The following is a 12,914-nucleotide window of genomic DNA, read 5'->3' as shown; positions in this document are numbered from 1 at the left end:
GGAGTGTTCTGGTACTGGGAATCGAACTCATGACCTTGTGCTTGCCAAGCAGGCACTGTGCCGCTGAGCTAAATCCCCAGCCCCTTAATTTTTTAAATTATATATAGAAACAACAACAGCTGGATTAATCATATCAAAGTGTCAACAACTATTTCTGAGTTACAGCATTATGGACAGATTAATGCTTTAGTGTTTTCTGCATCCAGTGATCTATAAAAATAGTGTATTACTTTTATAATCAGAAAGATAAATATGAAAAACTGTTCAACACAAATTAAAACAACACTGAGATTCCATCTCACATGGGAAAGAATGGTTGTCATCAAGAAATCAATCAATAACAAATGCTAGAGGGGGTATGGAGAAAAAAGAACCCTTCTCCACTGTTGGTGGGAGCATAGACTGGTTCAACCACTGTGGAAATCAGTCTGGAGAGATTCCTCAAAAAACTAGAATTGAGATCCCATTTGACCCAGCTATTCCCCTTCTGGGTATCTTCCCAGAAAAATTAAAAACATCATACCACAGCAAAATATGTGCACCCTGTGACCGGCTGCCTTTTGGCTCCTCACTGTGTTCCATGCTCCCTTGTACCTCCTGTCTCCTCAGCCTGGAATGCTTTTTCCTTCTTGATTATTTCCTGCTTATTCTGTTCAAATCTCTGTGCAAAAGCCTCCACACTGAGGCAGCTTTTCTGATATAGTAGACCAGGTCACATCTTGTTAAATGTTCTGCTAGCCTTCTGCACCTTTCCTCTCATTAGCTTATAAAATATGTTGATGTGACTTTCTTAAGGAACAATAAAGCCATCTATTATGTCATTTGTTCAAGAAAATACCTCACTTTTTTGCTGTTTGTTATGAAACACTCTGCTAGTTTCTTTTCCTTTTTAAATTTTATTTATTTATTTTTTTCTGGTACTGGGGATCGAACTCACAACCTTGAGCTTGCCGGGCAGACTCTGTGCCATTGAGCTAAATCCCCAGCCCTACCTTTTTTTATTTTAAAGGAAAGAAAATAAAAACAATGGTACAAAATTTCAAAACAAGATTGTAGGAGAGTAACAATGTTCACTACATTGTGTATTGTTATCTTCAACGTAGCTGCTCATAACACGACATATAGGCATGAAAAATCAGTTAGACAATACAGCATATACCTTTCCTTTCAATGAGCTAATAGCAGTTAGTAGTATCTGTCTTAACTTTCTTGTGTGTGTATATATATTTATCTATTTTTCCTTTCCCCTTCCTGCTTTTCTCCTTTCCCCTATGCCAGTTTCTCTTTCCTTTTGAGCATTTTCTTCCCATTTGATGATATCTATTGAATATTTTGGGTTTTGTTTAGTCTTTCAGCTTCTTATGCTAGGGAGACAATACGTTGCTTCCAAAAATGGACATCTGAGATGAATATGCACTTCTCAGATGAAGAAATACAAATGGCAAATAAATACATGAAACATTGTTCAACATCATTGGTCATTTGAGAGGTGCAAATTACAACAACACTGAGACTTCATGGATGTCATCAAGAAATTAACCAATAACAGGTGCTGGAGGAGCTGTGGAGAAGAAGGAACCCTTCTCCACTGCTGGTAGCAGTGTAGACTGGTGCAGCCACTTTGGAAATCAGTCTGGAGATTCCTCAAAAAACTAGTTTAGAGGTCCCATTTAACCCAGCTATTCTCCTTCTGGGTATTTTCCCAGAAAAATTAAAAACATCATTCCACAGCAATATATGTGCACCCATGTTTATAACAGCACAATTTGTGGTAGCAAAATCTTGGAAACAACCCAAATGCCCATCAACCAAGGAATGGAGAAGAAGAATGTGGTCTTTTTATACAATGGAGTACTACTCAGCTATAAAGAAGGATAAACTTGAGACATATATAGGGAAATGAGATTGAAGTCCATTCTTACAAGTGAAATAAATCAGTCTTGCATGTGTAAACATCTAAATAGTAGTTTAATTGATTAGCCAAAATTAATTTTTATTAATATACTAACGACTTTCAATTTTTCTTTTATTTTTTTTTCCTAAGCTTATCACTGCAGTTGTAATGAAGAACTGGAAAGAAATTGTTGTGTCTTGTGACCTTAAAAATTGGAGAGAGGCTTTAGCTGCAGTGTTGACTTACGCTAAGCCGGATGAATTTCCATCGCTGTGTGGTGAGAAATGAGCTTTGCGTTTAACTACATTACATCGTGTACTGTAAATAACATTAATGTCAAATTTTATTAGAAATTTTTGCAATCCTACTGACAAATAAGAATTATAAAATATATTACTTCTTAACCTTATTTCTAAAATACTGTTTAGTGAATCTGTTTCAAATATAACAAATTTGGAAGTTTGCCTCAGCCACTTAACTAGCTTGATAACCTAGGAAAAATTATTTTCTAAGCCTCACTTTATCTGTCTTTAAAATGCCACATAGACATTTCTCACTTAATAAATATTAACTTGGATAAAATTAATAATTGTATTTGAGTAGAAATTATCATTAGAGGCCATGACTGAATTGATGGTTCAGGAATAGTAATTTATATTTGCAATAAAAGAAGTTTAAGGCTGATAATATAAGAGCAACAATCATTTGCTACCTTTCAAAGTATTATGAGAATACTAAAAATTGCATAATAGTAAATATTTTCACAAATAATTGTTGATAGAGCTGTTGTTTATACTGTGCTGTTAGGAGTTTTGTGTTCTAAAATTGTTTTAGAACTGGTTTTCTACTATAACTAATGGAAATCAGTTCTGCAGCTAGATAGAATCCTGTGAAATATCTTATCATCTATAATAAATTTGTCATCCACTTCTATTCATTTAACAAAGTACTGAGATTCACAGTGATTTTGTGTCTCTGATACTCACTGGTTGTGAAGTTTAGTCTGTACATAGGAAACTCAGGGAGCTGCTCACAACCATGTAGCAGATTGCTTTGGGTGTAATCTGGGTCTTCCTGTCTTTCAGATCTTTTGGGCGCCAGGCTTGAAAGTGAAGGAGATAGCATCCTACAGACTCAGGCGTGTCTCTGCTATATTTGTGCAGGGAATGTAGAGAAATTAGTTGCATGTTGGATGAAAGCTCAAGATGGTAGCAGCCCTTTGTCTCTTCAGGTTAGTATCTTTGCAACAAGAGGTGCTTACTTTTAGTCTTTTCTTTTACCCTACTTGTGGTCAAGATGTGTTCTAGAAACTAATTTGTTTTAGAAGTTTACTGCTTTCACCCTACTTATTTACATTGTCAAAGGTTGTTTGTGGGATAATTACATGCATTTATTGGTATCTTTGAAGCAGCGAAGTTTGAGATGGGAAGAGTGAAATGGCATCGCAGCTGTTTGTAGGATCAGAGTTGTGATTTGGCACATACTCGGTGCAGTAGATGGCAGGAGCACTGAAGACTCCCTAGGGTGGTGGTGGGAGCCTACCGCACCTGCGCCCCAGCAGGGGTGCAGCGCCCTCTCTCAGCCCGCAAGCCAGGTCACCCCAGCAGAGGTTGACAGGTTATCAGCATGCATACAGTAAGATCACATTAATTGTGCAAAAGCATGCCATGTGAAACTTTCACCTTCAACTTAAAATCTGTTTGTATCATTGAAAGCTCTGTTACTGTGTTTTTCTTTTAAGATGAGATGTTAACATGAGTTGTGTTTTCTAAAGTAAAACCTCAGGCATGCAGGTTTAATTGCAGTGTTGGCACTTTGCAATAAATAAGTGGGTTTCAGGTTGCAGTTTGGGCACTCGTCTCAAAAGGTTCACCATCACTGCCCTAGGGTTTACCCGGAGTACCTCCTATTTCAGTGGCCCCGCTGCCTTGGGCAAGGAAGGAAGCAGTGTGGCCAAAGGAGTAGGAGGCGTCTGTAATACCAATAGAGAACCTTTGTGATTAAGGGAAAATGAAAGGAGAATATAAACAGAATGTCAAGTACCCCAATACATAAGCAGGAGGAGGCACAACATTGTGGGGATTCTTCTGAGGCACAGAATAACTATATCTTTTAGATTTTTCCCAAACTGTTTCATCTGTAGAGACTCATAGTATTTCAGTGCAATATTTTTTTCTCTCAGGAAAGAGAGCTTATCTCTAGTGTTGTTGCTTCAAAGGTCATTGTATTGGAACTAAAAATCAGGTAGGAAATTGAGGTTTTTCTTCTAAATGATCCTGAGGAAAAAACACTTGTTCTGTACTTCTTGTTTGGTGTACTTGTGAAAGATAGATGGGGTATTCTTATGCATGCTGTCTGGATCGTATCTCACTCTTGTTCAAAGCATTGGTGTTAAAAGATCAGATTGAGAAACTTTGAGTCACGATATGTATTAATCAGTTTTGTATGACTGGTGAACTGTTTTGAGTAATTAACTTTTAAAGAGGAAAGGTTTGGTTGGCTTCATGGTTCTGGAGGTGCAATCTGAGATCAAGCAGCCCCTGGCTCCAGGCCTCCGGTCAGGGCAGCACATCCTTGCAAGAGCACAAGGTCAGGCAGATCCCATACATTGTGAACTAGCAAGTAGGAGAGAGGAGAGGCAGACAGGAGGAAATGTCCTGGGCCCCACTCCCCTTATGGAGTGTGCCCCAGTGACCCAAGGACCTCCCACTCAGCCCCACCCCAGGGGGGCTGCTCTGGGAATAGGCCTTTCACATGGTTGGCCTGTCAGGGACATTCCTCTTCTAAACTGTAGCAGATAGTCCTGTTAGAGGTCATGTGCCTTTGTTGTCTGACACCTCATTGCAAGAGTGTTGTTACAGGATGGGTGGTATATGATATTCTCACCCACAGTTCCTCCTCTTGTAGGACACAGTTTTTGCCTTTGATATCTATCACTTTCACTTTTGTTTTTTGGTACCGGGAATTGAACTCAGGACCTTGAGCTTGCTAGGCAGGAGCTTATGCCACTAAGGTATATCCCTGGCCTTCACTTTTGATATTTGTGTTTTACATCACTAGACAAGCAGTTTGTGATCTAATTAGGAATATGTAGGCGAAAGTGATAAGCTCTTCATAAGATTTTTTCCATCTTCTTTTTCACTTACCTAAATGGTGGTCAGCATCTATTTCATAGTTTTCAAACTGGGATAATAAGTACTGTACTTTTAATATGTTTTAGAAATCTTAGTAACTCTTTACCTTTCCCTTTTCTCATTTAGGATCTGATCGAGAAAGTTGTCATTCTGCGAAAAGCCGTACAACTCACCCAGACCACAGACACTAACACTGTAGGGGTTCTTCTGGCTGAGAAGATGAGTCAGTATGCCAATTTGTTGGCAGCCCAAGGTAGTATTGCTGCAGCCTTGGCTTTTCTTCCGGACAACACCAACCAGGTAATTAGAGTTGACAGTTTGTCTTCTTTCTTTCTTTCTTTCTTTTTTTTTTTTGCGGTACCGTGTCTTCTTTCTTTCAACATGTGAATAAGGTGACCCTAGTAGATAGCATTTGGCAGTAGGCATACATGTACTAAGTGGAATGTTTTGGAGCAGTTGAATCTCCAACACCTAAGTGTAGGTAAATGTTACTGGCATTCTTCAAGGATCACTTTAGGTGTATCTAAACTGTGTCAGAGAAATGGGGTACTTTGGTAGTATATAGGTCCCTTTGTATTCTACTGTAGTAGTTTAGCAAAATGAATGAAGGAAAAACCAACTTTATATTTTTCAAAGACCAAATGCTGATTCTGGGTATGAGATTCTTTGTAGGATTTTTTTATGTTGAAAAGCTGAATATTGATATGTAAAATGTTGAAATGAATATTGATATGTAAAATGATACTAAAATTTTAAAATTCTCATGTATCATCCCAAATATTAGCAGTGAAGTATATTCTCTGTACTAGTTTATTCTACCATTTGTAGATGAGTATATTTTTAAAATATTGAAGGTAGAGGGAACTACACCACATTCCCTAACTATAGAATCCAGCTCTTTCTGAATTTTTAAAGGTAATATTAGGTAGAATAGAAACATAGTCTTATTTTGAGGACTTGGCATAATAGTTTAAAGACTTTTCAAGTGTACTTTTTAGGCTCATTTAGAATATTATTTTTAAAGAGAAAAGAAAACAATATAACAAAGATAAAAACAAAACACAAAAACAATTAAATACAGAATTTCAAAACAAGATGATAGGAAGTTAACAATGATTGAGGCAAGGAGAAAAATAAGACTTTTTATATTGTGTAGTTTTATTTTGATATCAAGATAGAAGACCCTTTAAGGCTTAGATAATCTAAGCCTCTTAGTTTGTTTAGCCTTAAGATTACACTCCCACCCACTTCACTCCTAAGGCTTGAACCAGTGCTTGCACACGATAGGCAGGCATGCTACCAGAGCTAGCAAAGAAGCCCCCACCAAGATAGGATCTCACTATGTAGTCCAGGTTGGCATCAAACTTGCTGTGATCCCCCTTCCTCAGCCTCCAGAGTGCTGGGATTATGGGCATGCACCACCATGCCCTGCCTTATTTTTTGTTTTTTTGAGACAGAGTCTGTGTAGTTCAGGCTGGCCTCAAACACATGGCAGTCTTACTGCCTCAGCCTCCCCAGTGCTGGGATCACAGGTGTGTGGCACCACACCTGGCTCTTTGGACTTTAAAGAATATTCTTTATGTAAAAACATAATTTTGATGTTATTTCCCCTGATTTAGTTCAGTAAACCCAGCATTTTCTGGTGAAAATGCCCTGAGACTTTGATTTTTTTGTTTGTTTCCTTTGTTTTTGTTTATTTTCTTGGTACAGGGAATTGAACTCGGGACCTCATGCTTGCCAGGCAGGTGTGGTTCTGCTTAGCTATATTCTCGGCCCCTGAGACTTAGTGATAACTGTTATAGTATATCATTTTCCACCATAAAATACAATAAAGTATATGTTAAAAGCTCAGATGAGCCAGGTATGGCTGTACGTTCCAGTAATTCTAGTTCCTTGAGAAGCTGAGTCCCTCTGTCAAATAGAACTTTTTAAGTGGCTGGGCATGTAGCTCAGCGCAAAGCCCTAGGTTCAGTCCTTAGTATTGTGCAATCCTCCACAGAATAAAGTTTAAATGACCATTTTAAACCTTTTACAAATTTATAAGATTGTATAATTTTTCATGTATTAAAATAATTTCTGAAGCATTTTAACAAATTGCTTTATTATTTGTTAATATGTAAAAAATATGTATGATTAACTTGTAAATTTATGTAAGATTTAAATGTATGAGCCATCGATTTGAATTTGAGATCTTAATTTATTTCAGAAAATGTCTTTTGAAAATTAATTTTTGTCTCTTACATCACTGTTTTCTTTCATTGCCATCATTAGCAGTTAATTCTCTTCTGGGGTTGTTTTATGATTTATGAGCATTATTACTCTTTTTTTTTTTTTTTTGGATTAGCAAAAATTAGGTTTTATTTTCCCAGCATCTTAGTTCCTTCCCCTGTTGCTGGGAGAGAATATCTGACACCTACAACTTAAGGAAGGAGAGGCTTATTTTGGCTCATGTTTCAGTCCATATTCAGCTGGCTCCAAAGCAGGACTGTGCAGCAGAGAGGTCTGGCGGAGGAGAGCTGCTCACGGTATGACGGACTGGAAGCAGGGGCTCAGGAGCATTATTACTTAACCCCAAGAAAACAGCAGAGCAGTGCTGAAAGTGACAGTAATGTATGGACATAATTCAAATCCCTGCCTCAGTTAGGTTAGAAGTTGTTATTTCTGATGTGTGCCTAGAAGTCTAGCACTTTGAGGCTGAGGCAAGAGGATCAAAGGTGTGAGGCCAGCCTGTACTACATGGTAAGATCCTGTCTCAAAAAAAAAGAAAAACAACAACAACGAACCAAGCACTAAAAGAGGAGTTACTGCCTCAGCCTCCCCAGTGCTGGGATCATAGATCTTTCTTTGGTGCCAGACTTAGGTACTAGAAACCCTAATGTTGAACCCTCAAATGTCAGGGTTTATCCTATAACACACAGCATGTGACCAAAGGGGGCGGTCTCTTGCAGGAACAAATCACTATAAGAAAATCAGCATGCTATTATACAGTTGGGTGAATCATCACAGTTTGCTCTATCTTCTTCCATTGCTTCTTACAGCCAAATATTGTGCAGCTTCGTGACAGACTTTGCAGAGCCCAGGGAGAGCCCATACCAGGACAGCAGACACCAAAAATTCCTTATGAGAGGCAGCAGTTGTCCAAGGGCAGGCCTGGACCAGTCGCTGGCCACCTACAGATGCCAAGGGCTCCTACTCAACAATATTATGCCCATGTGAGTGCATGGTCCAGATGGAGGAGGAATATTTAAGCATTTGTGTTCAAATTGATAGTTTTCATTTGCTGTACAGCATATCTTTTATGTGGTAAAACTAGACAATGTTATCTATACTGTTAGGATCCTTAAAAATGGCATTTCTTACTGCATAGCAAGACCCTGTCTCAAAAAAACAAAAGAAAAAGGCATTTCTTATCTACAATCTAAGATCATCATTTTAATTTGTTCAAACATTATATTTTAGGTATGAATTAGTTTTAAACTCTCTAGGGGAGATTTGTGATAGTATCTGTCAGACCTACCTCACTTATGTACATCTGCTTTTGAAATGTCTGTTTATCTAACAGTAAATTAGTGGAAACAACCCTTTAAGTGATTTAGTTAATTTTATAAAATATTTTTAGGAAGTAGTCTATTTTGAGCATTCTTTTCTACATTTTCAATATAGATTTGCTGTGTCTTCTGTGTCTGCACAATAAAGAATATTCAGAACACGGACATTCCGTGGACAAATTGACTATTAGAAAAAAGTGAATAGCTGACAGTATATGAAGTAGAGTATTGAAATGTGGAAAGGATTAATAATTTTTATGTATTTAAATTAGTAAATTTGCTGACTTAAAGCGTGGTTTTATTGTCTTTTACTGTTTCGTGTAGAAACTTTTACTTCCAGACCAGCAGATAACCTTCATGTATGTCCTTAGATGAAAAGTATTTCTTTCATAATTAATAAATGGTCTTGATATTAACAGATACCCTGCCTATTTTAAGATAGAACAAATTAGTGATAGCTCTGATGGTACATTTTTACATTTCATTATGGAAAAAGTAAATCTAAAATCACAGAAAACTAGCTGGGAATGGTTGCATATCTCTAATTCTAGCACTCAAGAGGCTAAGACAAGATCACTGCGTTCAAGTCCAGTCTGGAATATGTAGTGAGAATCCTGCCCATCTCAAATAAATCAAATTGCAGCAGACTTAAAAAAAAAGTCATGTTCTGTTGTCTGTTACACTTTGGATTAGAAGTCAAGATAACTTACATTTGACTAATCTGTTAACTATGTAGAACACTTGCTTTCTTTTGTTTTGGTTTTTTGAGATGATCTCGATGTGCAGTTTAAGCTGGCTAGAACACTTGCTTTCCCCCGCCCCCATTTATTTGACAAATATTTATTGAGACACTGCTGTGGATTCCTGGCATTGTTCTAGCTGTTGGGAGTCCGCTGGAGAGCAAAGTACACAGAACTCCCCACCCTCATAGAGGTTATACTGGTCCTAGGAAGTGACTTCTCTGGGGAGGTCTGTGATGGCTGGGAAAACTGAGGCAGAAAACTCAAGCAGGCTGCCCACGTTAGAAGACACAGAGTTTTCATTTCTCAGCATTGCACAGCTGGTTAATGACCAAGTTGAGGTTAGAACTTTTAAGCATCTTGTGTTTAGACCAGACTGTCTTGCAGGGCACTAAAGCAAGGCAGACTCTACACTGTGAGAAGCCGGTTACTGTCTTTAGGAAAGATAAAAATATTGAAAGATGTTATGTTTAATTTACCATTCTCATGTTGTAAGAAAGGAAAAATAGCTAGATGTGGTAGTTCACACCTATAATCCCAGCATTTGGGAGGCTGAGGCAGGAGGATCACTGTGAGTTTGAGGCCAGCCTGAACTGCATAGTGAGATTCTGTCTTTAAAAAAGGAAAATGAATTGAATCACAAATTAGTGATTTTCTTGATTAAAGCTTATCATCCACTGAATGAATGAAGGCAGTGTCTTGCTTGAAAGCAGTGTTTATAGGCAGGTAACGGGATAAAAGGGAGTCCAGATTAGTAGGAGATCCACTCCCACTTCAGCCAGCACAGTTTTACTTTTCTATACAAACAAGGGGTGATTTTTAATGTTCAGCTTCAGTGTTCTCTAATTGTGTGATATTTTTTTTTTTTTTTTTAAGCCTTGTGTGCAACTAACTTGATTTTCATGGCTCTAATGAAATCCAGAAAAGGGAATTTATAGCAGTATGTTTGCAGATTACTAGTAGCATGAATCATATTAATGCTTCAAAAATCATAATTGTAGTTTTTCCAGAACGTCTTTTTTCCCCTACTTAGAGGATCTAATTTTCCCCACTTATTTTTGATGCATGAATGGCATTGTTCCTGTGCTTTGATTAGGTTTTCGTATTGATTTTTCCCTGCCTCTCTCCTCTTTCCTTGTGACTGTGCTTTTCTTTTGGCATCCCTGCTACTTTGAAAGCAATCATCTGACTGATACATGTTATCCTGCTGTTTCTACTTTTTGCTTTGCATCTGGCTATTAGTACTTTTTGGGTTGTTTTTTTCTTTTAACATTTTCATTTTTATTTTCTGTGATTGGTATTTCTGTGTTCGATCCAGGTTAGAATTGCCCCCACTGCCACTACCTGGAGTAACAAAACTCCTACTGCCCTTCCCAGCCATCCACCTGCAGCCTCTCCCTCTGACACACAGGTATATCCTTCATTATTCCTCTTTGAGCAGGATTCTGCTCACTGAAATATATAGTTATATATCCCCTACCCCCTCCTCAGGTTCTTCACCCTTACTGCACATCCATCTGCCTACTCATTGCATTGTATTGCTTTTAGAATGCAAGAGGCAACTTTTAAGACAATTTCCTTATCCCTTCTCCCCTTTTGTAGTTTTAAATTGATTTGAGCTCGAAAAATAATAACCAAGATTCTAGCAGTAGTATAATCTGATGGTTTTACTGAAGACTTTTTTCTTTTCTATTAGTTTTTCTTCGATTTACTTTTTGTTTAAGCGTTGCAGAAATAGAACACTAAAGTCTCCTTTGTGGCATTTATTACTTATATTTTCAGATTGTGGAGTAGTGGATGGAAATGAATAGAGACCAATAATCCTGGTGATTTATTATCATACTGTTGATACTAGTTTACAAATGTGTTAGCATCTTTTGCCATTCCTTGCAGTTACTGTTTTGGGCCTGTCTGATCTTTTAAGTCTTTCAGAATGTGTTGCTCAGAAAGTAATTTATACACAGTGAAGTGGTTCTTTTTTTCAATAAACATAGAATTCCATTTCAGAGATTAGAAAGCCATCTATAAATTTATATCTTGGTCCCAAATGTCATCCTTTTTTTTTTTTTTTTACCATAATCTTTTCTAGGTAGAAAACCCTCCACCCCCAGGTTTCATAATGCATGGAAATGTCAATCCAAATGCTGCTGCTCAGCTTCCTCCATCTCCAGGTCACATGCACAGCCAGGTACCACCTTACCCACAGCCACAACGTAAGTAGTGTGACCTGAACTCCTTAACAGCAAATTGTGTTTCGGATAGTAACTGTTTTGAAGCACCAAAGCCATAATCGAATCAGTTTTGGCAAATAAAGCAGGAGCCATTCTGTGTAGAACTCCTGAGTCCCTTCTGTAGAGAAACAGGATTTCCTTGAAAGCCACCCTAAATGAGAATGCTGGGAAGGAACTTCCCTGTTACCCTGTTCAGGGTATTGGCTCCTGTCCTTGAGGCATCATTGCTAAAACCTGTTAAGGAGGGTCATATGCCCCATCGATGTAAAACAGAATTTTAGAAATTATTTGGAGCGGGGCGTGGTGACACGTGCCTATAATCCCAGCACTCTGGAGGCTGAGGCAGGAGGTCACCTTGAGTTCAAGGTCAGCCTGGGCCAGATGGTGATTTCAAGGCCAACCTGAACTGCAAATTGAGACCCTGTCTCAAAAAACTAAAAAAAAATTTATTTCATATGTAATTTTTTTCTTTCGGGCAAGTCTGTACAAATCATTTTTGCACAGTTGTTTTCAAGAGGTAGGTATTTGTTACTGTTTTTTATGTATTTTTTAGGACTTTGTCTTTTAAGTAGTTTTATATTCATAGCAAAAGTGAGCAGAAAGTACAGAGTGCCTGCATAGGTGCCGCCTCCCCGTTACCTGCATTCTGTACCGCAGTAGTCAGCACACCTGCAGGGATGCCCAATGACCATGCCAGACTCCTTATTTCAGACTTGGGTGCACTCTCATCTTCATACACTCTGTGGGCTTGGACAGATGTGTAATGGTCAGTGGCTACCTTTGGCGTGTGTTTGTATTTTGTTTTACTTTTAGGAAATAATGGCACTTGGAAAGTAAAAAAATGCCCTATGGCTTCAAAATTAAAAGCACAAAACCTAAGTAAATAAAATCTCAAAGGGGAAAATTAGCATAAGACAAAATAACTTTTTAAAAAAGTAAGAGCAATTACCTAGTAAGAACTAATCCTAAAGAGTGTGTTTTACGGTAAGGTTTTTCTTACCTAAAGTAAATACAGATTTGATACAGTCTGTCTTTCACTCAAGCGCTCCGTGTGAAAGTGTTGTCTTAGAGCACTCACCGGAAGCGGTATAGTTCTCCTGGACGCCTTCTGCAGAGGCCCGTCTCTCCCGCTCCCTCATCACCTGGAATGTGGTGGTGTCAAGATCTCCCTCATTAGGGTTCTGGATGAGACCAGGGGACTTTTTCTGTAAAAGGGGCTTTTGGGTTGTGGGATTCCTGCCTGGTTCTATCTGGTGGTTGCTGGGTATCAGTGCAGTCTTTTCCTAGGACAGGAGAGGTCTAAGTAAAGGGCTGAAGGCTTCAGAAATTTTCATAACCAGTAGATATCTAGGCTGGCAGTTTTCAAA

The 12,914-nt window shown here is 38.2% G+C and overlaps 1 protein-coding gene across 13 annotated transcripts in view; it reads left to right on the top strand.

Moving 5' to 3' along the window:
• Sec31a (SEC31 homolog A, COPII coat complex component) overlaps positions 1-12,914 on the top strand; it is a 60,528-nt gene that overhangs the window by 33,051 nt on the left and 14,563 nt on the right. For 9 of the 13 annotated variants that reach the window (XM_005388249.2, XM_005388248.2, XM_013516170.1 and 6 more), the window contains 6 exons: positions 2,045-2,171; positions 2,980-3,125; positions 5,155-5,328; positions 8,067-8,240; positions 10,635-10,727; positions 11,406-11,529. In XM_005388249.2, the coding sequence (XP_005388306.1) occupies positions 2,045-2,171; positions 2,980-3,125; positions 5,155-5,328; positions 8,067-8,240; positions 10,635-10,727; positions 11,406-11,529 (838 nt within the window). The remainder of the gene's footprint in view (positions 1-2,044; positions 2,172-2,979; positions 3,126-5,154; positions 5,329-8,066; positions 8,241-10,634; positions 10,728-11,405; positions 11,530-12,914) is intronic. The other 4 variants (XM_013516171.1, XM_005388253.2, XM_005388252.2 and 1 more) reach the window with 1 other exon arrangement.

This window comes from Chinchilla lanigera, unplaced genomic scaffold (genome assembly GCF_000276665.1).
Source record: "Chinchilla lanigera isolate Chin_1 unplaced genomic scaffold, ChiLan1.0 scaffold00032, whole genome shotgun sequence".
Lineage (NCBI taxonomy): Eukaryota > Metazoa > Chordata > Mammalia > Rodentia > Chinchillidae > Chinchilla > Chinchilla lanigera.
The sequence above is the reverse complement of the archived record's forward strand: the minus strand, read 5'-3'. Positions and strand labels throughout refer to the sequence as shown.